The following is a 27,450-nucleotide window of genomic DNA, read 5'->3' on the forward strand; positions in this document are numbered from 1 at the left end:
CCCTTTATCTCAAATGAATTTAAAGTTAAAAAGTGGATGGAAAAGTGTTACGGCAATTATAAAATATTGAGATGTTTTTTTGACCTTGAATATAGGACCTCCAATGTGGTACATGATGCACCTTCTAGTGATGGTGTACAAGTACATCATGTTTCATCCCTAAAATGGCATTCAAGTTATGGAGCAGAAGGGAAAGTATAACAGAAAATATAAAATACTGAGCCATGATCTTGACAAAAAGTACATCCCTGTAACCTATATTCCTTCTGGGTGGTATAAAAAATGATCATGACCGAATTCCATGAACACACAATTCCTGTTTTTGGAAAATAAAACTTCTACACTTCTATAACTGGACTGGCTTTATAGAAAAAAGTCATATGTGTCAAAGAAAAGTAGGTTAGTCACAAAATTTCTATTTGGGTCGTTCAGAATGACGTAAGTTCCATTAAGAACTAATGCTCAAAAATGGCAGCAAGACAAAAATCTGTTACATTATTAACCTGACTGCATAATAAACCAAAAATGCTGATGGTTTATATATATATATATATATATATATATATATATAAAATTAACCTCTCTTGCACTTACTATAAAAAGTATAAAAGGGCAATATCCATGCAGCATCTGGTAATATAATGTGAATTTTCTTAGTTTTTCAGTGTTTGTAGAAGCATTACACCATCACTCCACTTAAATTTGTGCATTTTTCAGCTGTGACCCAAGTTTAATTTGTGATAAAAACATCTTATGCATTTTCATTTGTGATTTCAAATAAGTATAATAGTCCAGCTCCATGAGTAAAATGAATTCACAGTTACTGATGTTATATCCAGATCATACATCCTTCAATTTTCTAAATATTTTAACATGTACTTTCTGAAAATCAACCAGTTTCATGCAATTATAGGTTATATAATGGATTTAATGTCACTGGAGCAGTGTGTCCACTGCTTTTCTGACAAAATATATTGATAAACATAGGAAATCCTATTCTGATTATACAGATGTACATCGGATTTGGAAGCCAAAATATATGGGAAATATGGGAAAAACTTTAGTATCTATGAAGTAACTGTATCCCTGCCTCATTCAGCTCATATAACAAACCATGCCTATTTCAAAACCCTACAGAAAAATGATGGTCTTATGCCATCTGTATAGCATGTGCCTGTAATAAAACCATTTACCTGAAATTATTTATTTATTCCTTATATCACCATAAAACATTACAATATTATTTAAATGACACTGAAAAAAGGATAAAATAAACTATTTCAATCACAATCTTATTAATACATATTTACTTATGCACATTTCACTTTGAAAAAAATAAATGTCATTTCTTGACATTAATAAAAATGCACAGCTAAGGTATGTGACTTCACAAAAGTCAGCTGCTAAAATAATCAAATATTTTTAAAATGTCAAATACATTTTATTATAACTATTTTTGTGAGACCAATTTCTTTTATGAATGATTCAGTTTCATGGCAAATTACTATATTTATTATGTGTATGTTTAAGTTACATGACAGATAGTTAATCTGTAACATCATTGTTGTAATAATTTTTTGCAATACAATTTTTATTAATCACCAAGATGCAAGTATATTATATGCTTTGAATTCCTTTATGTAAGTGAAGCGCATGATAATTTGCCATAATCAGAACATTAAATAATGTCACTATGAAACATACTAAATTACTGCTACATTGATAGCTAATATTGCTCTATGCACACAATCATTTTGAAAAAATGCTTTTTAATCAATACAATATTATAAAGTAACCTAAATTAAACAAATGAATGCAAAAAAACCTCCAAAAGATGAAATTATCTTTGTATATGTATCATTTTAAACATAGCATAATGTTGCCAAAGCCACTAACCTCTGCTCCATGTTGAGCATTGTTGTTGTATATAAAAGAAAATAAAACACAATAAAGATACTTTAAACCAAAAAGCTGTCAAATTCAGTGCTATCTATCATATAATGTATACCTCTGGAGTACATAATCTAGTGACCATTAAGCATTAGGCACATTATTTCTTGAATACTGTCTTATCAATCCAGTGTAATAAATGATGAAATTGATATATACATAATACACAATACAAATTTCCTGAGTACATTTTTCAGCATCCATCATAATTGCCTCTGCACTTCCAAACATTCTTGGGGCACCTGTATTTCTACTTAATTCTTGGTCTTTATTTCTTCACTGAACACTGATGTTGCTTGATGAAGCAGTTTTTCTATTTCTTATCGTCTTCTTCTTCTACTACCTTTCCTCTATTCCACACACCAATTCTCATTCTGCTCAACTTCTGATCTCTTTTCCACTCTATTCAAATCCATTTTTTTTCTTTCTTCAGTTTCTCTCATTCTTTCCTCCTCAGCTTCAATCTCAAACTTCATTTTTGTGATGCCTGATGAGTTTGAAATGTTCATTGCTACAACCTCCCAATCTTGACTCTTCATGGCCCCTAATGGTCTCAGTTTTCAAACCAGTCCTTTCTGATGTAACTGAGTGCTTAATTACAATGAGCATTCTGCATTTGCATTTCCATAAGCCAATGTTAATATGGTCTGCACAAAACACTGTACTTTTCTTTTGTTTGGTGCTTCTGAGCCAGAACCGCTCACCATTAGTGCTCAACATGACTGTAAGTTACTCCATCATATTCCAATATCATTTACCTGGGATGGACAAGTTTATACTCAAACCATTCATCTGTCAAAGTTTTGTACCAAAGTTTCTGCAACATGAGGAAAAAGAAGTGCAAGTCTGCATACAGCACTAGTGCTAAAATCCTCAGGTAGTTTGCTTTTAAGATAATGAAACCCCACCATGGATTAATTAAAAACACTTCATATCCTTGAGCAGTATAGCATGTTGTTGTTTGTCATTATCTTCTGTGATGCTGAGCAAATTTCTAACTGAGGATTGGAGAGATGCTTTGATGGGTCTGTATAGTTAATATCCACATATTGTATCTGTTTGGCACAAGCTCAATAAACAAAAAATAATCCATAAAAAATTCTAGCTGAAGCTCTAGGATGTCTTCCCTTCTTGTTGGCTGCCATTTAAAAAACCGGTACATATCAAATGTAAGATTGTCTACTCCATTCCCTTAATATAATGTGAGGAAAAGGAATGGTTCAAAACCAGTAGACCAGCAAAGCATTTGACTTTTAGAACTTCATCAAAAAAATACTTTTTTTTATCTTAGAGCAATCAGATAAAAATTTGATAAGATGTTAATGGGGCCAGACTGGTGTCTGCAGCTTTCAACGATTACCATTGGCTATCTGCCACTGTTTCTTTTTTGCCATGTTAAAAAATACTAGCTTTCAAAAAGCTGACATTCACTTCACCAGTGCTTTAACATCCATTTGCCTTTTCTTCTGAGCAGTTATTGCTTCATCAAACATTAATACACAAGTTTCCAACAATCACCTCCTTCACTATTTCTTCAAGCACAAAAGGTACTAATTTTATCTGGTTACATTTTCATCTTATATGTACATTTAAAAATCATTATGTAGCCTGTCTCCTGTAGGAAGATGCATGTGCTGGACCTAATTAACATTTTTTACATTCTGCCAAGCAGGTGACCTGGCCTATCATAGGATCTAATAGAAAATTAATTTGCTACAACCTTGTAGTACCACTGGAATTCTGTCTTTGTAACTTGATCATGCAAATGATGACACTACACAACATTTTGCTTTTTGAGATTTTCTTCTTTTCTTTCTTAATGCTTACCTTCTTGGTAATTCTATGCAACAACAGCAAGGGATCTATGGCATAATTTAAAGAACTGAACCTTGTTTAAGAATATCTCTTTGTTTGGAGGTTTTACTTTGCTGCTAGATTTGAATGGTTCCAGTGTTGTGTATCAAAAATCCCTTGTATCATATGTGCAGGCAACACTTTTGGGCTTCTATGGAGTCTTTTATACAACAAATCATCCTTAAAGCCTTCACCATCTTTCATGCATGACAGGTTGGGTGGCCATTTGGCATGTTGATGCATTTATAGAGTCTACCATATGTGTGGATGACTTAAACTAGCAAGAAGTTATTATTGTACCTAGAATATCAGTTTGCTGCTATTATAACTACCAGATATTTGCACAGCACTTGGCTGCTCTGATTTATACACTATAAAATATCAAGTAACTAGCAAATGCTGTACTAGACAAGACAATTTAGGATAAACTATAGTTAATTTAAAAAGACACAAATACAAGTAAATGTCATTTTAGAACCTGTTTTCTAACATACTTTCATTATAAATGGGTTATCTGAAAAAATATGATACAGTGATCTATATACAAAAATTATCTGATAGCAAATTATACATCCTATAACCCACTGACAGGAGTAAAGATTGAAATCCAAACAAAAAGGCAATTACAAGCAGTTTTCCATTCATGTATTTAAATTACCAGATCAATCTTTGAGAGTTATTAGGCAACTTCTCCTCACAGCTAAAGCATAATTTTCTTCAAACATCACACTCCTTCAACAAAAAAAAAACTGTTCTCCAACTCCATTACATCCCTCATCATGGAATATCTCACACTCTTTCTCATACACTGTAGGTCACACCGATAAAGTAGGACAAGTGTCAAAACTGATTTCTTTTGGTCACTGCTGAAATTCTTGGCTGGAACTCTTTCACTATACAAGTAATGGAGCATACATACCTGCCATATTTACAGAGTTTTAGGGTAGGCAAAAATCACTTAAATGACCTCATTTCACCAAGATGGTATTCCACCAAATTTAATTAAAATTTTGCCAAAATGTTTGAAAATATCAGTGAGATTTTATGACTTTAGTTTCACAAAAATTTCAATGAAAAAGTGTTGCTGAGAAACAGTACTTTACTGATATAAACAATGAACATTAAATACATTTCAATACAATGTACTAAACCTTTAGTTTCTTGTACATTTTGAACAATTTTTGTCAAAACTTACATTTCCCATTCTGATAGCTCTAAATTTCTTGTTCATTTTGGGAACAATAACCTCTTTCCATATCTGTCTTATTTTTTCCTTTTGTTAAAATGAAATGGATAAAACAGTTCTCAGAGGACAAAATTGTCTTCTGTTTTGAAGCCAAATTCTGCTTTTTTCTTGACATGAATCTGATTATCTTCGGTATGGACCTTTTTCATACTGTCTTAGATCCCATTTTCAAATACTGGTCTGTCTGGTCCCATTCCATAATGAACCTTATATTACCAATTCCATGTATTATTTAACAGATGATTGTTGTAATGAGCTTCCTGACCGGTCTAAAGTTTGCCCTTTCCCAATGAATTTCCATGTAACAGAAACTTATAGAATGGGCAAACTTGCCAAACATCGCATTTTTAATTATCAAGAAGGACACAGACACAAAAAGTGTGACCCTTTTGAAAAATGTGTAGAAATGAAAATGGTTTAATGCAAAGTCGATGGGAATGTAGTTGGTCAACCTGTAAGAAAAATGAATGCCAGGACTAGCATTTTGTGATTTTGGCATAAATATCTGAACTACTATTACCAACTCAATGGTAGCATCTAACACGTTAAATTAGAAGGAACTGGACCAGGAACATTGGGAAGTTATATAATTCCAAACTGATTCCCTTCCAGAATTTAAGGTGGGGCAATGGTGGGAAAGGGATGAAGTTATTTCCAGTTACCCGTGTCCAATCAAAGATGGTTATATCCTTGTGGAGTTGATTTCATGGCCAACAAATACAATCATCCTTCAATCTCATGAATGATATTATTGCAAAATACTCTAGTTTTGTTAGAAATATGAGTAAAATCAATGGTATTATATCACAATAAACATTTGTCACCGCTGCTTATCTATTAAAGGCTCATTCAAGCAATCACAACAGCATCAATGTTTGTACATTCAAAAGTCCATTTTACAGTACAACTATATCACATGTATTTCATAAAAAGTTGTATAAATTTGTTTCATTTATACTCAAATGTGGTTTATGGGTGTGAAATTTGAATTATGCAATAATTACCTGCCACTACTGCACAGCTAACCCATTCTTGTGCCGAAAACTCACCATCCATTTGAGGTGAATACATCCTCCCCCAGAGTGGAGGAAAGTCAGTATGACCTTTTTGTGCACCATTTTGTATGCCACATGGTCATGTGCAGAAGGTAGATATTACCTGACATCTTTTCCACAGATGATGATAATGCGAGAGATATAAGCAGGATGGGAGATGGGCATTTGGCAGTAGTAGCAGGTAGTACTACATAATTAAAATTAGTTTTATCCCCACTTCCAAAACTACATTTTAATAGCAGCAATTACTTATCTGCCACTACTGTTACAAAATTGCTGAATTTGCCATTTAGGTGGGTAGGTAAATGTTCTCATCAAACTGATCAAAAACAGAGAAACTTTGTTGTAATCACCACAGAGGGAGAGGTCCATCTATTGAAAGTTGTCATCTTCCTGAACCACATGTGCCATAACAATGGGCCCCAGAGAGAAACACAAACATGAGATGTGTTGCAGTGCTTCACCTCCATAATGGGATGGTGCAATCAGCTGTCACAGTGCTCTACCTCCCTAAGATATGGGTGTAAAAAAGAAGTTACCTTAGTATTGGAGTTAGTTAAATGAGCTAATTCAAGGTTTCTTTGTTTTACCACCACGACCAATATTAAAATCCTTTCTAAACAGCCTGCAAGGGGCGTGAAGCTGCCCTAGAATGGAACGCTGTATTGTGTAATTCATGTATTCATCTCTGAATTGGTTTTTCGTCTTTTCCTAATCCATTTGTGAAATTATTTGAATTTTTTTATGCTCTAACACTTGCATCAACTAGAATAAATCTGATTTGACTTTTACCACCAAATACCAACAGACTGGCTCCGTATCAGATATGAATCAGAACAAAGAATCTGCAAGCAAAGATTAAAAGTTAGAAAACCAGTCTGTTCTCTCCTAACTAAGCCATACAGCTGCTAAAAATAGAAGCAGAGGTCAAAAGTTTGAAATTTACCAGTGATGTAATCCATAATAACGCAAGCATTCAATGAACATTTATAAAATACCATGGTTTAAACCCATACTTATTGATAATGTCATATCTTCACTAAAGAAGTCCTTAATACAGATTAAAATTCAGATATATAGATGGACTATCATAGATCTTTGTGAAGTTCTATGTGACTCACTGTTATGCGTTGGGGTGGGATGCTCCCAATATTTATTTGAATTACTGTGGAATTCCCACCCTGGCTAGTTTTTGTAGGAAGTGAAATTAGTGATGGAGAGAGGTTCAGCTCCGAGCCCCCAGTCAGCAATACCGACAATTAAATTATTAAGAACACAAAGGTGAACTTCAAAAGAATAACAATTTAATACAAATTAAATGATATTAATTCCTCAACCAATCTTGTTCCTCTCGACCATGTGACAACATATTTCATCACGTGATTATAGTGTGAGATGGCTTTCCCCTGTACTTGGTTTCTACTCATCTGTGTTTACTCCGCCAATTTCTTTCTTCCATCCGGCGTTTTCCAATTCTTCCTATCCTCTTCCCCTTTTGTCTCCTTTTCTCCTCCTCCTTTTCTCTCTCTTTCTCCAGCAACGAGGCTTGTTCTCCACCTACTTCTATCCTGTCTCTATGAGACTTGGGACTTGACTACCCGGTAGTCTGTCCCCAAAAGCTTCCTACAAAAAACACAAGGACATTAGCATTTGTGTTAGCCATCTCGCCTCATACTACATCAACAATCAATCAATCATCAGATAAAGGCTATCTACATCTTTGGTCACGCATTCGTTCACATCGAAAAACCCACACGTTCTTATAGAAACAACATTGCAATAAGAGCGGTATCCTACTTATCATACAGAAATCACTAAATTGCGTCACATCAATATATATATATATATATATTCTTTATCTCATTATTCTCAACAATATCACAACAACCCGACGCATTTCTGTACATTACACTCCCACAAGTGTATACAAATATTCAAATATCCATATTATTTAAATTTACACACTGCAACCATTTCCAAAGTTACAATTTAATTCAACAATTGCAAAATCTAGAATATCGCATTAATAAATATACTAGTTTACCATGAAGTAACTAAATAGCGAATTACAATATTAATTCTGACGAGCGAGCAATCTACATAATCATAGCTCATTTCTCAAGTACGCATGTAAATTAAACAATACAAAGGTAATTCTACGTACTAACAATTCTAGTAAGTAAATATACATACTGCACATAATTACAATTACAATGTCGTAACATTCTGCAACAATCGAGCAAATAACTCACTGACCTTTACGAAGCTTTCTGCCCTTGAATGTACCAAGGTTTTTCCCGCCAAATCACGAGTGGCTCCTGGAGTTATTGCTAAACTTGTCAGCACGGTGTTTCACAATGACTAATTCGTTCCCAGCCCAAAATGACTGTTAACTTCTGGTTCGAATTTATGGCCCCACCCTTCCTCAGTTCTGATTGGGTATCAATTCTACCCCCAGTCGGTCCAGATTAACAGATGAGCCTCAGGCCATCCGTCAAAGCGGAGAGATTTACAATAGCATCGAGGGTCGTTTGTTCTTAGAACAAAGCTTTCAACGTCTACATGAAAATTTTAATATCTAAGGAGTGGCTCTTGTACAAACACAAAATGCCACAACAGTGCAGGGTCAACATACTCATTGCGCTAACCCATTCCTTTGTTCCTGACTTACGTAATCGCGGGCAGGCAAACGTGACAATCTTCGATGAGCCACTTTTAGTTTTGCATTTCAGTTTAAAGCAAAATGTAACATCAACACATCACCCTAAATTCATTCTTAACCAGCTGTGACTTTAGTGTCTCTCTATGATTATACCAGTAGTTGATAAACTGGTATTTGGTTTCTGACAACAATCAATGCCTATTTTCTCAAATGTTTAAACCCTGATAATGGCTTTGGCTACCATTACTAGGTACCATATTGCCAGTACCCCTCTATTCTTTATCATTAACTGCATCAATTACGGTAATGGTTTTCAACATCATGTGGATTAAGAACCACAAGAACTGATGCCAACTCTCTTCTCTGTATGTAAATAATGAAGTTAGCCGTGGGTATTGTTTTCATTGCTACAGGACTGGTACATTTTAGTGAGTTAGGCATGTTATGATCAATCTTTTCAGTCATAACCATTCATATACATATCCCTTTACAAATTATACAACTTATCTCACAATGCCTCCCATCAAATCACACAAGTCTTACACAGCAGCTTTTAAGCTGGAATTTGTAAAGTTCATAGAAGAGATTAGCAGAAATATGGCTGCTCACAGGAAATATGGCGTAAGTGAAGAATGTGTCTGGGATTGGCATAAGCTAAGGTTGCAATAGGTGCTAAAAAAGAAGAAAAGAAAAAGAAAGCCAGCCATGGCTGCAAAGCAAGATGGATTAATACTGAGGAAAAATTAGAAGAATATGTCTTGACACAATGCGCCATTTTTCGTGGAATGAACTCCGTTAAACTCAGACTCAAGGTCAAGGAAATTACAACTGAATTAGTGACTAAAATTTTGGTGGCAGTACTCCATGATGTCTTAGATTCATGCAAAGAAGGGGCCTAAGTAAAAGACAATGCACTAATATGGCACATGAACTAATTGTGGAAAACTGAACTATTTCCATGAGTACATACAAGACAAGATTAAAACTGACGATTTGGAAAAGATTAACATGATAAACACGGATGAGGTGCCGTTAACATTTGACATTCCAAAGAAAAGAACAGTTGAGCTTGAAGGATTTAACAGTGCTACCATTATGACAACAGTCCTGACAAGTCAAGCTTTACTGTAGTTCTGTCATGTTCTGCCGATGGCAGTAAGTCACCACCAATGCTGATTTTTAGAAGAACAACAATGCCAAAGGATTGACAATAACATGATGGGGACATGGTTAGATAGAATCACTTTGCATATCAAGTTGATGGATTTTTACTCACTAAGAAATCTATCCTCATCATGGATTCTATGCATGCTCACATCAGTGCTGAGAACATTGAAACCAGGAAGACATTGTTCGGCATCATCCCAGGTGGTATGATAAAGTTATTACAACCATTAGACATTTCCATTAATTGCTGTTTCAAAGCTGAACTACCGAAGGTGTTGGAAAATTGGATGATGGCAGGCAAGCAGTTTCATAAACACAGGACGTATGCAGTACACTACATATTCTCAATTTGCACATTGGGTTAAGGATGCATGGGAAAGAGTGCCTGAGTCAACTATTGTGAATGGCATTGTTAAAGCAGAGATTGTCGGTGGGAAAGAGAAGCTAGATCAGGATGATGAGATGAAGGCCAACAATAATGAGAACATTTTCAATGATCTGAATCCTGATATGGCTGCCATTTTTCATTCTGATAAGGAAGATGAAGAATTTGAGGGATTCTCAGATGTAGGAGATGGTTAAGTGAACTCTTCACCATTATTTTTTATTAGAGCATGGAACAGTTCTAGTACAGGTAATAAAATAAATTGCAAGATGGATGCACTTTCAATTACAAATGACATGTTAAATAATATTATAAAATTGTTCATTTCTGTAAATTTGATACAGCATTTCACAGATATTATAAAGTATTATAAAAAGCGTTTTTTTTTTTTTTTTTGTGACTATGTTTTTCTGTCTCAAATTTTCTTCACATTTCTGATTCCCCAATAAATAGCCCCATTTCCCTAATCTTGCACTCAGAATGGCTTCAACTGGAATAATCTGGCTAAAGCTTACACCTTTAATTAGCATGTAATGTACATAGCATTTAAGTCACATGGCTCTTTTGGCAATGGATATCATAATTAAAACAAGCATGGAGTGTTTATTTAGCTGTGCCAGTTGATAACAGAATATAACATTCTTCTTGTACAGTAGTAAGATCACACTGTCAGGTAACTGAACAATGCAGATTACAGTTGTACTCTCTCTCTCTCCAAATCAAAGCTGGAGAAAGTATGTTAGCATCAGTGATGCAGTATCACAATTGCCAGTAGTATAAATAGGAAACAGTATTACCATTAATAATATTGAAACCAGAAGTTACTATAGCATAGAAAAATGAAGCCTCGGTATTGACTTGGCCTTGTCTTTTACTTCGAATCGACTTTTATATGGATGAAGGATTGAAAATTGACAAAAATGCGATTCTGACTTGTACTCCACAACAACTTATAGGCCAGCAAATACAGTAGAAGATTTACATATTTTGATCAGTAGATTGGCTTCAAAACCAGTAGACTTTTAAATGGCATAACTTTTATGTTCTTAAAGGAGATTGAAGTAAAAAATAAATGATAGCTGTATTTTTTGCCATAAGATGTATTCTCTTTATAGTATAGTAAAACAACAAGTTCTGAACATATATTTAGATTCTGCTGTTACAATAATAAATTAATATGAATCAGTACATTGTCTATTTATAAGAAAAGAAGAGTTGTTTATCTTTTATTTCAATGAAAAGATTTTTTTTAAATAGAATCAAATAGGATTTTTAATTTTCTTCACATGATTACTCTCTAGTGATCACCGATGACACTCACATTTCTCAACAGGCTATCAATAGGTCCCTGGTTCAGATTTTCCCTTAAATCATTTTATATTTTGCAAAGAATAGATAAAGTCCTCTCTGTATCAGTATTAGAGTGTTGTAATGACAGGAAATTATGCTCATCCTGCAAAGAAGTTCCAGCTGTAGTTTCCTGTTGTTGGGTTTATAAGGTTGATGACTGTTCCTCAATAGTCCTCGAAGTTATGTTCACTCCACAAGAAAGTTCCTGAATTGGACTTAAGATATAAGCCTGACTCTCATCTTCAAGGACTTCTTTCTCTTTATGATTCAGGTTAAAAAAATCTGTCAGCAAAATTCACCACTGTTAATTGAAAATGAAAATACAATTGACTTAGGCTTTTAAAACAATTAAAAATACATGACATATTTGTGCTTCTATGAATAATTTATCTAAATTTTAAAATTAATTATCTTGTAATATATTGTGAACCAATATATTTTATTGAGGGATCAAACTTAATTTATATACATGAAATAGAAAATATGCATACCTCTGAAACACACAATGGAAATCCAGGGCATTTGCTACTCGCCTGCACATGCTTAAAACTTTGATTTCCATGCACTGTTGAACTGGTAATATTTCTGAGTTGATGGTTTTTTATAATAATAATAATAATAATACTTTATTTGGAGAAGGTAACTCAGCTAGTTACAGAACTAATCTACCTGGAGGCCTTCTATCTGTTATGTACATTACATACAGTAGATACATCATGATGCTTGACACTATATAATTATGTGATTTTAAAAATATATGCACAAGCATCCCTGAACACATAAACATATATAAAATATAAAATATCATCATGAATTGGAAAATTCAACTGTGAAAATGATGCAAAATTACAGAAAAGCTGGTGGTATTTATTTTACTATAACTGTTAATTATCTAAAGATTTCATCCAGTTGAGACATTGATTATCAAAAGAATAAATGCTAGGAGCCTGCACTATGTCACTAGGAATGTTGTTCCATACCAGTGGACCAGTTTATTGAAAACTTTTTCTAAACAGTTCCTTCTTTTGGCCTTGATATAATGTAACTTGTACTTTTTGTGGACCTTAAATTTGGAGTATCATCAACATCTCTCTGGTGAAAGATACTGCTTAGACAGGAATGGCTTTTTTGATACTTCATACATCAATTTGGCCTTTCTAAGAAATATTCTTTTATGTATTGTTAAAATCTTTATATTATTCATTGCATCCTGGAAATTGTCTATACATTGGTCTAGAATTAAATGGCAATTCCTCTTTTGGAGTCATAAAAGTGTTGTTATGTTTGAATTAGAAGTATCACTTGGAAAAAAAACACATTTCAACAGTTTGCTATGAAATAAACACAAAATGCAAGACCTGCCCTTAAATATTCTTCTTAAATCATCTTGAACAATACAATTGCAATTAAATATGGCAAAAGTCAAAATACTTACTCTAGTGTGCCTGCTAAAATAATGATCAGTCTCTTCATCTTGTCTCTCTTCTGGCAATGGTTGGCTGATTTTCAAAGGCTTAGAAGACATCATGACCAGCTTTTATTCCTTTATTACTTATAATACCTCAAAGGACATCCCATATTTGTCCTTAAACTCCCCCCACTCTAACAATAGGGTAATGAATTAACAGCCTTTTGTGTACAAGTGTCAGCAGTGTTTGAACAATTGATCTGTCATGCATCATCACACTAATCACTGTACTGGTGGAACATTTCCAGTCAAAGTAGACTGCTTCTGGCTGACTTCTCTAATGTGTTGATATAACACATAAAAATAGCATGTTTGGGGTTTTTACTTAAAATTTTTAACAAATGCCTGTTATTTTCAAAAGTGGTGGATTGAAATGGCATGTGCAGTAGATGGCCTTTAAAATGGTATTTCTGGCTTACCACCAGCAGAATTACATGTATGTATATGACTTTTTTGGGGATCTTATCAAATAAAACTTTAGCAAAAGACTTTGTTGGATATGCCTATCAGTAAGATGTAATGGTCTTGTGTTTTATTTATTAAGTCTGCCTAAGATCAGTTAATAATTACTTTGTAAAAACAGTTGAGCAGAATAAAATATTTTTGTTAGATGAAATTCCAAAGTCTTGTTATTTTAAAGAGAAAAAATGAGTTTTTAAAACAAAAAAAAATACAAGTAATTAATTTGAGAAGAAACCAGCAAGAAATCCAGACCCAAAAATAAAACATTTTATGGTACACTGGAGAATTAGGCATATCAATGGATTTTTTGTATCCAAACTTGTTATACGTCCTTTTGAAACCTTTCTACAAAATTTCTAAAATATACAGATGCCTTGTTTATGTTAATAAAAAAATGAATGGCAAGAGCAATTAGAATTTCAGGATCTTTGTAGCATAGCTATGGTGGTTACAATAAGTGTTAACAGATGGATGGATTAAAAAGGTGATTATTATAGACATATTTATACAGGGATGATGGGGGCGCTTAATTAAATCATTTTTTTTCTCACTTGCCACTAATACTAAATTTGACAACTGTATATCAGTCAAATCAATATTGTGGTCTTATTTAGAACCAATTATTTGGAAGAAAAAAATGGCTAATAATTTTTTAATCAACATTATTTCTATTTTTCAGCACTGAAATGAAACATGGATAATTAAAATATCAGTTATTAAATACTAATATAGTAATTATGTTCATAGAGCATCTAGAACTACAAATTCATGGCATCAATCAAAACTCATACAATGTATCTCATAGAATAAGCACATGTAGCCTGAATTGATTTATAAAAAAAAAACCACAAGTTTTTTAAATATATTTATAAGGTGTTCAAGATTTGCTAAAATTCTCTTGTAAAAATTGTAACAGCATGGGGATGGACATGCCAGGAACCTTGACCTTTATCATGGGAGAATTACAATAGAACACATGGAAAGGACAAAACCAAACTTGTCAGATCATGCATATTTCCCTTTTTTCCATGCCCCAAACATGCATGTAAACTTTAAACTGGGTATACCATGAATATTATTCTCATGTTACCTTGCCATTGAAATGTCAAAGAGTCCAAGGAACTGTGTAAGTGATGTCTGATACATGCGATTTACCATGCTCATGTCACAGATAAGGAAGTATAAAATACTGCCTCGTGTAGCAACTGAAAAAAAAACAAACAACAACAACATTATCTAACAGTGCTTTGGCTTGCATGTCAAATTCAAATATAGTGCAAAAGAGTTTGATACCAGTTTTTACATAAAGCTGTACATCTGAGATTACTAAACAAATGAAATTTATTTGTATGTTTTTTTTACAGATACCTTGTACCATACTTAAATAAGGAATAATTCACAAGAATAATTTATTTGTATGTTTTTTTACAGATACCTTGTACCATACTTAAATATGGAATAATTCACAAGAATAATTTATTTGTATGTTTTTTTTAATAGATACCTTGTACCATACTTAAATATGGAATAATTCACAACAATAGTACATCTGCCCATGTTTAATTCATCTGAAAATCAAGTTTAAAAATAATTTCCATGAGCTTCCTAAGCTCAGTTGAAACTGAGTTTCACATGAGTCATCTGTTTTCTGAGCTGAAAATCTTATACAGTGTGTACAGAAAAAAATGTCTGGCAAGTAACTACTTCTATGATTCTGTAAAGGCATATGCAAATAGTAACAAATATTGCAAATCCTGGATATATAGACCTGGTCGAAACTCCTCTCGAGCTTCATTGATTTTTATTTCTGTCTCAGCAGCTACAGCTAGCTTTTCACTGACCTCAGCTGCAGTTATTTTGGTTCTTGACAACACCTGGATCAAAGATTCATCATCTACAAGAGAACCCTGAAATAAAAGATGCATAAATGAATAACAATGTATCATTGCAAGACTAAGATATGTTAATATTACTCCGTATTACCTGGATATATAATGACTAACTAGCTATAAAATGATTCTGATGTTTTGTCAATGCAACTGTTGGTTGAACTAGTCCATATATGCCAACCCTGAGAGAGGTATAAGCATAATGTTTGCTAATATAAGAGGCAAAAAAGCATAATCAGAGCATAAAAAGTGTAATCAATATATTACATGCTATAGTTACAGTACACCATATGAAAAATGTACATTTATTTTTTATTAATAACCTGGATCTGCAGCAATTCAAAATACTTGTCAAATATTGGCAAAATCCATGTGGGTTAGGACCAGAATACAAACAAAGTATACTGACAGATTATTTATATTCAACACTCACTTTAACTAGTCTACATATCTAACTTTTGCTGAATGATTGTGAAATCCACAAATTCTGCAATGAGCATGATGTGCTCAATCAGTGGGTTTTATTACATCACTTATATTCTGTTTTTCCAAATTTGTAAAGTGGTGCTGATTTGTCCTTTTCCTGATTGGACATGTTTTTAAGTTTAAAAAGACCTATTTGCTCATAGAATTTTCATCTACAAGTCAAACTGTAAAGAACAATTTCACATAACATCTGTGCCATTTTCTTTAAAAGTACAGACTTGACCAATAGGTTTTCAATATAATTAATCTGTGAGGCAAAGTTGCAAATTTAAGAAACCCATCTGTTTTCATGGAAATGGGTCATATACAACAGTTGCTATAAATAAAAATTAGTAAAGTACATGTAAGTCTTTAATGGGCAAATTAACTAGTATGCTGTTCTATAATAATAATAATAATATTAATAATAAAGACTTTATTTAGAGAAGGTAACTCAATCAGTTATAGAACTAATTTACCTTGAGGCCTTCTATCTGTTATGTACAATATATACAGTATATACAACATGATGTGAAGAGTCTGGCTTGACACTAAATAATTAAGTAATTTTAAAATTCAAAGTATCAAGCCTGGAACACATTCACAGGCATCAGTGAAAACATAAACATATATATAAAACATAAAATATAATCCTGCATTGAAATATTCAGCTATGAAAATGATGTAAAAATTCAGAAAAGCAGGCGGTAATTTTTGTACTGGAATTGTTCAATTTTCTAAAGATTTCATCCATTTAAGACACTGATTGTGAAAAGATGAAATGCTAGGAGCCTGCCTTATGTCACTGGGAATGTTGTTCCATACCAGTGGACCAGTATATTGAAAACTTTTTTTTAAACAATTCCTTCTTTGGCCTTGGTATAATGTAATTTTTTCTTCTTATGGACCTTAAATTTGGAGTGCCATCAGCATCTCTTTGGTGAAAGATATTGCTTAGATAGACAGGAATGTCTTTCCTGGATACTTTATACATCAATTTGGCCTTTCTAAGAAATATTCTTTTATGTATTGTTAAAATCTTTATATTATTCATTGCATCCTGAAAATTGTCTATACTTTGATCTAGAATTAAATGGCAAGCCCTCTTTTGGAGTCTTAAAAGTGTTGTTATGTTTGAATTAGAGGTATTACCCCAAATTACATTACAGTAGTCCAGATATGGCTGAATATAACTTTTATAAAAGATGACCCTATACTGAAGAGGAATGTATGTTTTGATTTTCCTCAATAGCCAAAGATAAGAGTTAACCTTTTTTGAAATATGTTTAATGTGAATAGACCAAGTAAGATTGTTATCCACGAATACACCAAGAATTTTATCTGGAGAGGTCATATTGAGGTTAACATTGTCAAACAGAACCTGAAGTTTGTCGCTATCTAGCTTGCTCGTTTTTGTTGTGTTGTAACTAGTAGGGCTTTCGTTTTTTCTGTATTTATAATCATACTGTTTTCCTTGCACCATACTTGAAGTCTGTTGAGAGCATCTTGTAAGTTATTTTCAAGTACTGTTTTGGTTTTACCAATCTCAGACAGTGTAGTATCATCTACATAAAGGTCACAGGAAGAAACTGAAGTTCCAATCTTAAGAGGTAGATCATTGATAAATAGCATGAATAAGAGAGGCCCAAGGATAAAGCCTTGTGGTACTCCACAATTAATATTTTTACTTTCAGAAAGTTGACCATTTAAAGATACTTTTTACACTACTATCAGTTAAGTAAGAAGTAAACCAGTTTAGGGAGTTTTCACTGCATTGATAGATTTTTAGTTTTTCAAGCAAAATTTCATAGTCTACAATATCAAAAGCTTTACGAAAATCAACCATAATAGTGCCTACTATTTCTCCTTGATCTAATGCTTTCAGCCATTTATCAATCAAAGATACACGTGCAGTTTCACAGGAGTGATTCTGGTGAAAGCCAGACTGATTATCATGAATAAGATTATAAGTGTTTAAATAGTTGAGAAAAGAATCATGTACATGTTTTTCTAGTAATTTGGAGAGACAAGGAAGGATAGAGATGGGTCTGTAGTTATTTACATCATCTTTTGTTCCTGCTTTATGCAATGGTATAACCTTGGCAGTTTTCCATGTTTGTGGAAATTTATTAGACCTAATACTTTCATTGCAAATGAAAGCTATACTCTCTACAATTGCAGGTGCAGCTACCTTTAGTAGCCTTGGTCCAATCATATCAAGTCCTGCAGCTTTACAATCATCCATTTTTTAAATATATTTCAACACAAATTCTGGACTCATTTCAAGGATTCTAAACTTTATATTATTTGGTAGTTTTTTTGCACAATAATGTTTGAGTTCCAGATGATCAGATGAAGTTCTGGGTTCTTTAAGTTTTTCAGCAATTTGAACAAAAAGGTTGTTAAAAATATTTGAGATGTCAGCTGGATTATCAGTGTAAATGCCCTCATGATTGCGGGATAAAATTTCAGCTTTACTCTTACATTTGCCTGCATCAACCCCTGTAAACACTTTCCAGATAGCTTTGGGATTATTTTGGTTTTCATCAAGCACTTTTTTAAAGTGTGCTTGTTTGGCTTGATGTATCATTTTATTAACTTTATTCCTCCAAACTCTATATTCAGTTTGATTTCCTACTGATTTTAGTTGGTCTCTTTGCTTTATTGCTTCTAAAATATCTGGGGAGATCCAGCCTGGCTGGTGGTCTTTCTTTATCCTGTGTGTATTTAAAGGGGCATGCTTGTTCACTATACTGATGAACAGATCTGTCTAAGTATCTAAAACATCATCAATATTTTCAAAGATCCGGACTGTATTCCATGGAATCTGTTTCAGATCTTCTAGGAATTTAAGAGGATCAAAGTTTTGAAACGGTCTATAAGTAATGGATTTATGGATATTATTTTTTGTTGATTTGCCATTGACTTTACGTGTTAGAAAAATTGCAAAGTGGTCACTTATACCAATCTTTGGAACCATTACTTCCAAAACATTTTCTTTTGTATTGGTATAAATATGATCTATAAGTGTTTTAGAGGTAGATGTTACGCTGGTGAGTTCATTACTAGTTGTTCCATACCTAATGAAGCAATAAAATTCATCCAATTCTCTTTTATTTGATCATTGAGAAGGTCTCTATTTATATCGCCTAGAATGTAAAATTCTTTATCTTTTTCTGGAGTGATCTGCAGCCAAATGGATTCTATTTCCTGTGTTTCTAGGTCTTCCCGTCTTTTACAAATAGTATCAGTTCTAACATACACAAGGAGCCCACCGCCACCTGTTTTCCTATCCTTTCGATAAGGTTTGTCGTAGCCATTGATATACAAGAAATTTTCACCCTGATTTTCTGTTAACATTGTTTTTGAGAGCCCAAATAAATGGATATTATTATTTGGAGAGGTTAGCAGTAACTTCACTTGATCAATCTTTCCACGAAAACCCTGAATATTTAAATGACCTATGTATAAACCTTTGCCAGAAACTCCTAAATTCATGAGATTAATATTAATGCTATTAGAGGCACTCAAGAAGACATTAAAAGTATTAAAACTATGTTCACAGTGATCATCATTACAACTATCATTACTGTATAACAAATAAGTTTTTCTACAACTGCATTTTCTACTTTTATAATCATTGCATAAATCTGTCGTATTTGAATCTGTACAATTAGCTGGTAAGTTTCCACATTCAGAACATGTATCAGCAAGAGGATCAAATCTGTTTTGACAAGGGATGCCTGGTGTATATGACAGTCCTTGATAGATAGATTGGTCCTCCCGCTGAAGCTGAATAGAGTCTTCCTGTGGAGTTGAGATTGCCTCATTGGCCTTTTCCTATTCTATAAATCTATTGTAAGTTTTGGCTTTGTGTCCAAAGCTACCACACTGATGGCATTGTATTAACTGTCTGTGCCTGCATTCCTGTGGTGAATGTTTGATCTCACCACAGTAATCACATCCCAAAGTGTATTGACAGTACTGATATGGCTGATCATATTGTCTGGTGCTGTTTTGACCTACACTGGATTTATAGGGACGGATGAAGTTTGTAATGTGGCTGTAAGACCAGACTACACAAATGACTGCATTTATATTTTTTGCCAGTTTTTCCACCCCTTTGGTAGACAGGTGAATAATATTATCTCTTTTTCCAAATAAATGTTGCATCACTTGCCCCTTTTCATCCAGGAAACTCATGTAATTGTAAACAATATCATACTTCCATTCACTTGCCAGTCTTCCCCGGCTGTACTTTTTCCATCGTATACTCTGGAAAAGGATGGAATACGATGGAAAAACATGGAAAACCCTGGAAAATGATGGAAAAATGAAATATTCTGCAGAATTTAGCATGGAAACCCTGGACATTGTGCATGGAAAATGCTGGACATGCCTGGAAAATGCTGGACATTTTGGACTTTGAAATTTTTCAGCATGGAAAACCCTGGAAAACGATGGACATTTTGGACTTTGATTTTTTTCAGCATGGAAAACCCTGGAAAATGATGGACATTTTGGACTCTGAATTTTTTTCAGCATGAAAAACCCTGGAAAAGCATGGACAGTTTAGACTTAGAATTTTTTGGATAAATTTCAGCATGGAAAACCCTGGAAAAGGATGGACAGTTTGGACTTAGAATTTTTGGGATAAATTTCAGCATGGAAAACCCTGGAAAAGAACTTAGTCAATTTTCAAGATTGGTACAAAGAATTATTTTGAATTACCTAAAGAAAGAGCAATCATGACTAAACTGCGCTGTAACACAGATTTTTGAACTTGAAACTAAACTATTATTTCAAACCTATGATAAATATATACTGAGAAATAGAGGACACAAGTCAAATAAACAAACTAAACCATACACACACACACACTTGACCCCTGCTTTAAAAAAACAAACTACAAGTGTTGAAGTAGTACATCATTTATTGTATGTACCACATAAGTAATTAAATGTTCATTATCAAAAGAACATCACTATACAAAAATGTTGGTGTAACACAAACTATACATGTATGAAAAGATATCCTGAAAAATTAGTTAAATCCTGACCAGAAAATATCTGGTGCATATAAAATCATAAATATGTCCAAATCTGTTCACCACTTGAGCTTGACACTACAGTGTATAAGTATGAAATTCTGCTGTGCAATGGTGAGAGCCATTTTAGTCCTTTTCATGATGATTGGGGAGAACAGTACCATAAATGGCATTTCCAATTTCAACAACAGTAATAGGTTCTCGAAGACACTTGATCCTATTTTTGATGATGAAAGGAGGTCTTCTTTCTTGTCAGAGCCAACTTCATTCCAAAGAGATCTTTGCTCATAATTATTAGTTATGTACACCTGTACAGCCCCCAGTTTCACACATTTCTTCTTTATCGGAGTACAATTTTTTGCAGATCCCACAATAAAAATTGTATTTGAGATACTCCTTACTGAATTCACATTTTTCCTTCAAATCTTTGACAATTGTCAATCCTGTGTTTGCTGAAGGAAGATGCAACTGAATTAAGTCCAAAAAGTCACATATTTAGCATCTGACAAATTATGTCTTGTTGGCAAAGCCCCAAGGACAATAGCATGTTCAGACTTCGTGATTTCACTACAATATATATCTTGTTATGGGGCTATGACATAAAGTGGGGGATCTGTGACATGAGATGGGTAAGACTGAGTTGCTTCATTCACCTGATGATACTGTTCATTGTCTGAACTTGATTAAAACTCTATACTTTCTTCTGAGTCAGATGAAAAACTCATGTCACTGTCACCGTATCTAGTTGGTTCGTCTGTTGATATTCTCATTATATTTGAAGATTAGTATTACGTACAGTCACCAATTTCATAATATCCAAGACCAACAGAACTGGATTCACCTAGATCAACAACACTGTAATGAGAAATACAAATTTTAGCGAACATGTATAATTCATATTAAAATCTTAATATTCAAACATTATTGTTTTGTTGTGGGAACTGAATATGTACAGTTAATATTACACTGTTACAGTAGTTTAGTTTGACAAATCCAATGTTAATGCATGCATCATTTAAACATGGGTAATGCAAACATGATACACAATGAATGCATGTAAATGACAAGTAATTGATACACAATAATATACTCAATCATACAAAGTACATGTGATACAACATACACTTCATAAATGTATGTGATGTTTTCAGAAAAACAACTCAAGTTTCATAACGTTTTAGGGCATTATAAGAAAAATGAAAGTAAAAATTATATTTAACATTTTAAATAATTAAAAACTGAAGTATGACAATGCATAACAATAAATTATTATATCTTGTTCTGCAAGAATCAATACTGATCAGATATTTCCTGGAATTTCTGTAATTGGCTGATTTGGTTAAATATGGTGTCCATTGTGCATATATTGTGTATGGTGTGTTGGATAACCCATACAGAGTGAATGTTCTGTTCAAACACGTACATTGAATATTCTGTCTGTAAATACTGAATGATTTCACCATATACTCAGAATTTGTTGAACTCTGAAAATTCCACTTAGTGTTGTATAGTGAAATTTGTTTATTCCTTAAATCATTGATATGATAATGAAACTGTGTTTAAGATATGAGCCATGTTAAGCTGTGAATGTACTAGGTAAGAACAAATGTATAAAGAATAATGCTTATCTTCACACAAATAAACATTGTTGTGGGAGACAGCTGTAGACATTTAAAATGTAAAAAAAACTCTCTATTACTCCTGGAATTACCATTGTTTTCTCTTCCTCCAGTACATGGTGCTTTTAGGAATAGACTTTGTGGAATTAACTTCAAACTGCTTGTATATTTTGTCCTGAACACCAGTATCTGTAATACACAAACAGCATTAAAACGTTTACAGACTGTACAGTCAGACTGATTAAAACATTAACATATCGTTCAAAAATCATCTTCATGGTAAAACTTGTGTACATTTTAATCTTGCTAAGATTAATGTGAAATTTTTCAAAATTTCTTTTTCCAGGACTTAAGTTACTTAAGTTATGATTTTACTTATATATGTAGCAGTCTGAAAATTTAGCAGTAACCTAAAGACCTTTTTGGACTAGATCTACAAATACTCAAGAAATTCACAACTTTATCATAATACCAGAGCAGTCCCTGTTTGGGCTTACATGTATCACTGGAGTTAACATTTCCAAGACTGACAATTACAAGGTTATGGCTGTTAAAATAAAATTCCACAAATTAGGTTGCTTTGAAAGTTATATATACATATATATTGAAAAACAAAAATACCTACTCTAATTTTAAAACTGGTGCAAAAGGAAACTTGTTTTTGACCTTGTATATCTTTTCACATTTATTGAAATACTTGCTTACAATTTAATTACCAGTCATACATATATAGTGTTGGGCGGTTAATCATATAGTCAGTTTATACTTGGGCAAACGAGTTAAAGTCGAGACTCCGTTTATCTCATACTCACCTATAATATTTGGGTGTCCAATTTGTGTTGTCTTTCCATTTGTGTTCCACACCTCGACACCGTATTGCCTCTTGGTCGTAAACTTTGTCTTCTAAAACCACTTTACTGTAAACCAATCATTCCCCAACATATCCAAATCACGGCTTTGGTATCCGATGTATAGATATTAACTCTTTAGATAAATCATAAATCAAAAGAGAACAAAATGTCTGATTTTTCTGTCATGTATTCGCCTTCACGTATCGGAGTCACGTTTTTGTCACGCAGAAATAGCCGAGGTTGTTCCGTATGATGATGGCTGATGAAGCTGACTATGATGGGATATAAAATGAAGAACTTATTTTTTTAACCAATTACTACATTGAAAAAGCCGGCATATTTCGATTTCATGCGTTACAACCAAATTTTCTGTAAAAAGAAAAAAAAAAAAAAAAAAAAAACGTTTCTGTAAATTTTTGGTTCCAAATTTGGCACCGTAAAACGCTTTGGATAACCAGTCTAGAATTTGAGCAACAATTTTCGATTGGAGTGTCACTGAAATTGTAAAATATAAAATATCCCAGGATTTTAAGATGACCACTGAACCAGAAATATAACTGGTTATATGGGTGAATGATCGTCCCATTCAGGGAGGCATAATCTGTATGGCTGATGTACACTCGCCACGAAAAGAAATGAAGGAATATCGCACGGGAGAGAAAGTGATGGTGGTTTGTCGTGGATTCAAGGGATACCATGAGTGTATTATTGCGAAAATAGCAGGCAAGTCATTACTCAGTCCAATTGTAGCAAAATTATTTGCACGGCCGCGAAGTACCTTAGCTGCGAAAGACTTCGCGTGATGTAAATTTACGGAAAGCTATTACGAAATATATCCTATGGAACAATTTCTTTTTTTTTTATTCTGTTTGAAGACTGATAAATTAAACGTCAAACTTGTAAGGATATTGAAAGGTACGTGTTATGTTTTAAGCTTTGTTGACATAATTGGCAACATTTTTTACTTATCCTAATGCACAATGACCAGTCATCTCATGTCTGTCTTTCAAACAAGTTGGTACGTGCCGGCCTTGCGAATATACATTTCCAAATTGTAAATTTCACTTTAAATTTTATTGACCCTTGATATTATTAATGATCTGACTGGTATTTGTATTTTTTCCATTTTCGTTATTATTTTCCAGACAGTGTGCTATTTGTAGCAATAAGTTATATTTGTTTTAATTAATTTTAGACTGTGACTCGGAAATATACCGGTAGATCTCTTTTCCAATTAATCTTCAATTCAGATTATGGCTTGTTTCTGTCTATCCAATTTATATTCAGCCATTTCAGTAATATTTAATAGTAACTTATTGTATAATTAATAAGAATGTACAGTTGTAAACTGTTGGAGATGATTATCAATTTTCCTCACCAAAAATACTTGTTTAGTTTGTGTCCTTTAATTTCAGAAAAAAAGTGGCAAGGCACAGTTATGTAAACAACTTGATGGCGACAGCTTCATTGAAATTCTTCGATCTTTTAATTTGAATTAAGCAAGCGAGAGGTAATACCACATTTGTTTCAAATTCAAATGTCTAGAACATTAGCTGTAACCTGGAGTTGTGTATGTAGATAAGTAAATATATCAGAAACTTAGTGCATATGAATCATCATGGTGAAAATTGGGATTAAATTTTTTTTCACACCCAGCATGAGGCAGAAATATGTCAAATTTTGGATTTTAACAAAGCTGCTAAATAAATATTCAGAATGCTGTATAGCTCTGGTGAATATATTGGCAAGACACTAACTGGGGCAAGAGCCAATAATAAGTAACACAAGGCCACCTCTCCAAGACCAGTCCAGAATTCAAATAATTTATGGTATATTTTAAATTATTAACCATGCGTTTTAAACTTTGTTAACCTATGACAAAATATATGCCAAATTGTAACAAAATTTTTTTATGAACTAAGGCTGGAACATTATTATGAAATTTAAACGTATACACAACTACTACTTGAAACATTATAGTGTAGACAGGCAATATTCAAATGGACAATGTAAATCTACTTTCAGTTTAAATGGTATAATCACAACTGCATGTATATGGTAGCCAGTTTGTGTGTGCGTGATTCAGATGTTTGGTAACGTAGCTTTAACAAATGTTTAGTCACATCGCTACCATGTCTGCAGTGTGGCAATTTATAGTGATGTCTAGCACTGGGATATCATGCCACAGACATGTAGCATAATGTCTCCCACCCATTCACATTATCTTCACACCAGGTTGACCAGTCCTAACACTAACCTCTTAACCGTTTACCTTATAGAGCATAATTACAAAGTGCAGCATGCTATAAATAGAGCACCTGTTACCTATTCGACTCCATACGCATAGGCCTGCCTGTTAACTGTTAAGCAATGTTGTGTATTTTATGTTAAACAGCAATTGTAACCATTTTACATTTTTGGTACACATCTATTATGTGTGGAAAAATTTAAGATTAAAAGTCTGATTGTTATAGCTGCATAATTATTTTTTTATGAAGAATTTTTTACGTGCTTTAAAATCTTGAGAGGACTCATTCACCGTCATGTCAGTGAGGCCGCGTGACCAATCGTAGCTGCCATTTCTCATACTTGAAATTTACAATTTGTCGTCTGCATCTACATCACTAAGTCATCTGAATTTGATAATTTATGAAAACTAATTGCTACCTGCATCAATATCAGAGCCTTTACCTAAGTTATTGAATCTTTCGTAGTTCTGATTCTAATCGTGAAAACTTCGTAAGTACTGAATGAAATCCGCGACCTCCATTTTGGAGAGTGGAGATTATGACCCAGTTACTTTAAATAGCAGATATCGACCAGGGCATAAACAGTGACCACGTGATCTGATGTAATTGTCATTCACAGAAATGAATGTAGTATCTAAATGGGGGTTTTCCCCGAAGGTGGCGCTATGAAAACCGGCTTAAAATGGCTGATGTTTACAGTAGGCGTCAAAAGGCGTTTCCACGTGAATGGAGTAGAGGCATCAAAAGATGCTTGCATGAGGTAAAGGGTTAATGCTGAGCACTAGGCGAGGCAGCTAATAGTACCATTTTTTTTAATAAGTCTTTGGTATGACTCGGTTAAGGGTTCAAACCTGTGACCTCTCACACCCGTAGCAGGCGCTCTAACCACTTAGACTTAGGCCACAGGAGCAGTTAGCTAGCCAGTTTAATTTGTGATAGAAACCACAGGTTTTTAAGCCTATCAAGTTAGTCATCAAGCCAAGTGCCTCATTACAATTACCAGCCTCAGGGATTGTAAAAGTACTGTAATTGCATGAAATGTTTCAGGCATAACTCTCATTCTCTCACTCCCCTCTCTCTCTCTTTCTGTCTCTGTCTCTGTCTCTCTCTCTCTCTCTCTCTCTCTCTATATATATATATATATATATATATATATATTTGGGATTGAAATAAATTTGAAATCTTGCTTGATTCGATTCATTAATATACAATGATTTGTATTTCAGAAATCATGAAGGAGAAAGTATAACATTGGGGAGGTGATGGTGAGACAGAAGCTTTGGTTAAACCATCAAGAGTACCATCACTTCCACAGACTCCAGTGGTGACAACAGAAAAATAAGAAATGTGGTGAATGAACTATGAAACAACACGTGTAAAAAGAAATATTTTAAATTTTTTTAATTAAAATTGAGATAGAAATTAACGTGAATTTCTGTTATTTTGTTGTTAAGATTGCTTCAGAATAAATTCAAACTATAACTAGAGTAAGAGAACATATTTTTAGAAACTCAGATGATGTTAAGGAGCCAGTAACCTGGATTTTATGACACCAGTAGAAGTGTAGCGACATTTATGACAACTTAAGCCATGTTGTCTACTGAATACTAGTGCACAACCTATTAAGCTACCAGTGACAAGTATAGTTTTTAATTTTTGTTTCCTTGTTTAAAAGTTACTAAACATCACAGTCAATACAAGGAGTTGGTTGGGGTAATTTGGATTATGTTC

General features: G+C 33.4%; 1 protein-coding gene and 1 long non-coding RNA gene across 2 annotated transcripts in view; both read right to left on the bottom strand.

The window, feature by feature from the left end:
- The window catches only part of LOC149776300 (dynein axonemal heavy chain 8-like), a 565,538-nt gene that overhangs the window by 71,355 nt on the left and 466,733 nt on the right, over nucleotides 1-27,450 (bottom strand). Inside the window, exons 74-75 of the mRNA XM_089942774.1 lie at nucleotides 15,368-15,506; nucleotides 14,690-14,804 (exon numbers count right to left, since the gene is read on the bottom strand). Of these exons, the coding sequence (XP_089798900.1) occupies nucleotides 14,690-14,804; nucleotides 15,368-15,506 (254 nt within the window). The remainder of the gene's footprint in view (nucleotides 1-14,689; nucleotides 14,805-15,367; nucleotides 15,507-27,450) is intronic.
- LOC149776301 (uncharacterized) lies at nucleotides 20,869-23,935 on the bottom strand. Its single transcript, XR_016416287.1, has 3 exons — nucleotides 23,432-23,935; nucleotides 22,712-22,808; nucleotides 20,869-21,855 (listed from the first exon to the last, which is right to left on the bottom strand). It is a non-coding gene; the product is annotated as an uncharacterized LOC149776301 (long non-coding RNA).

Source organism: Sinohyriopsis cumingii, chromosome 18, assembly GCF_028554795.1.
Source record: "Sinohyriopsis cumingii isolate HCF-2022 chromosome 18, ASM2855479v2, whole genome shotgun sequence".
In the NCBI taxonomy this organism is placed as follows: domain Eukaryota; kingdom Metazoa; phylum Mollusca; class Bivalvia; order Unionida; family Unionidae; genus Sinohyriopsis; species Sinohyriopsis cumingii.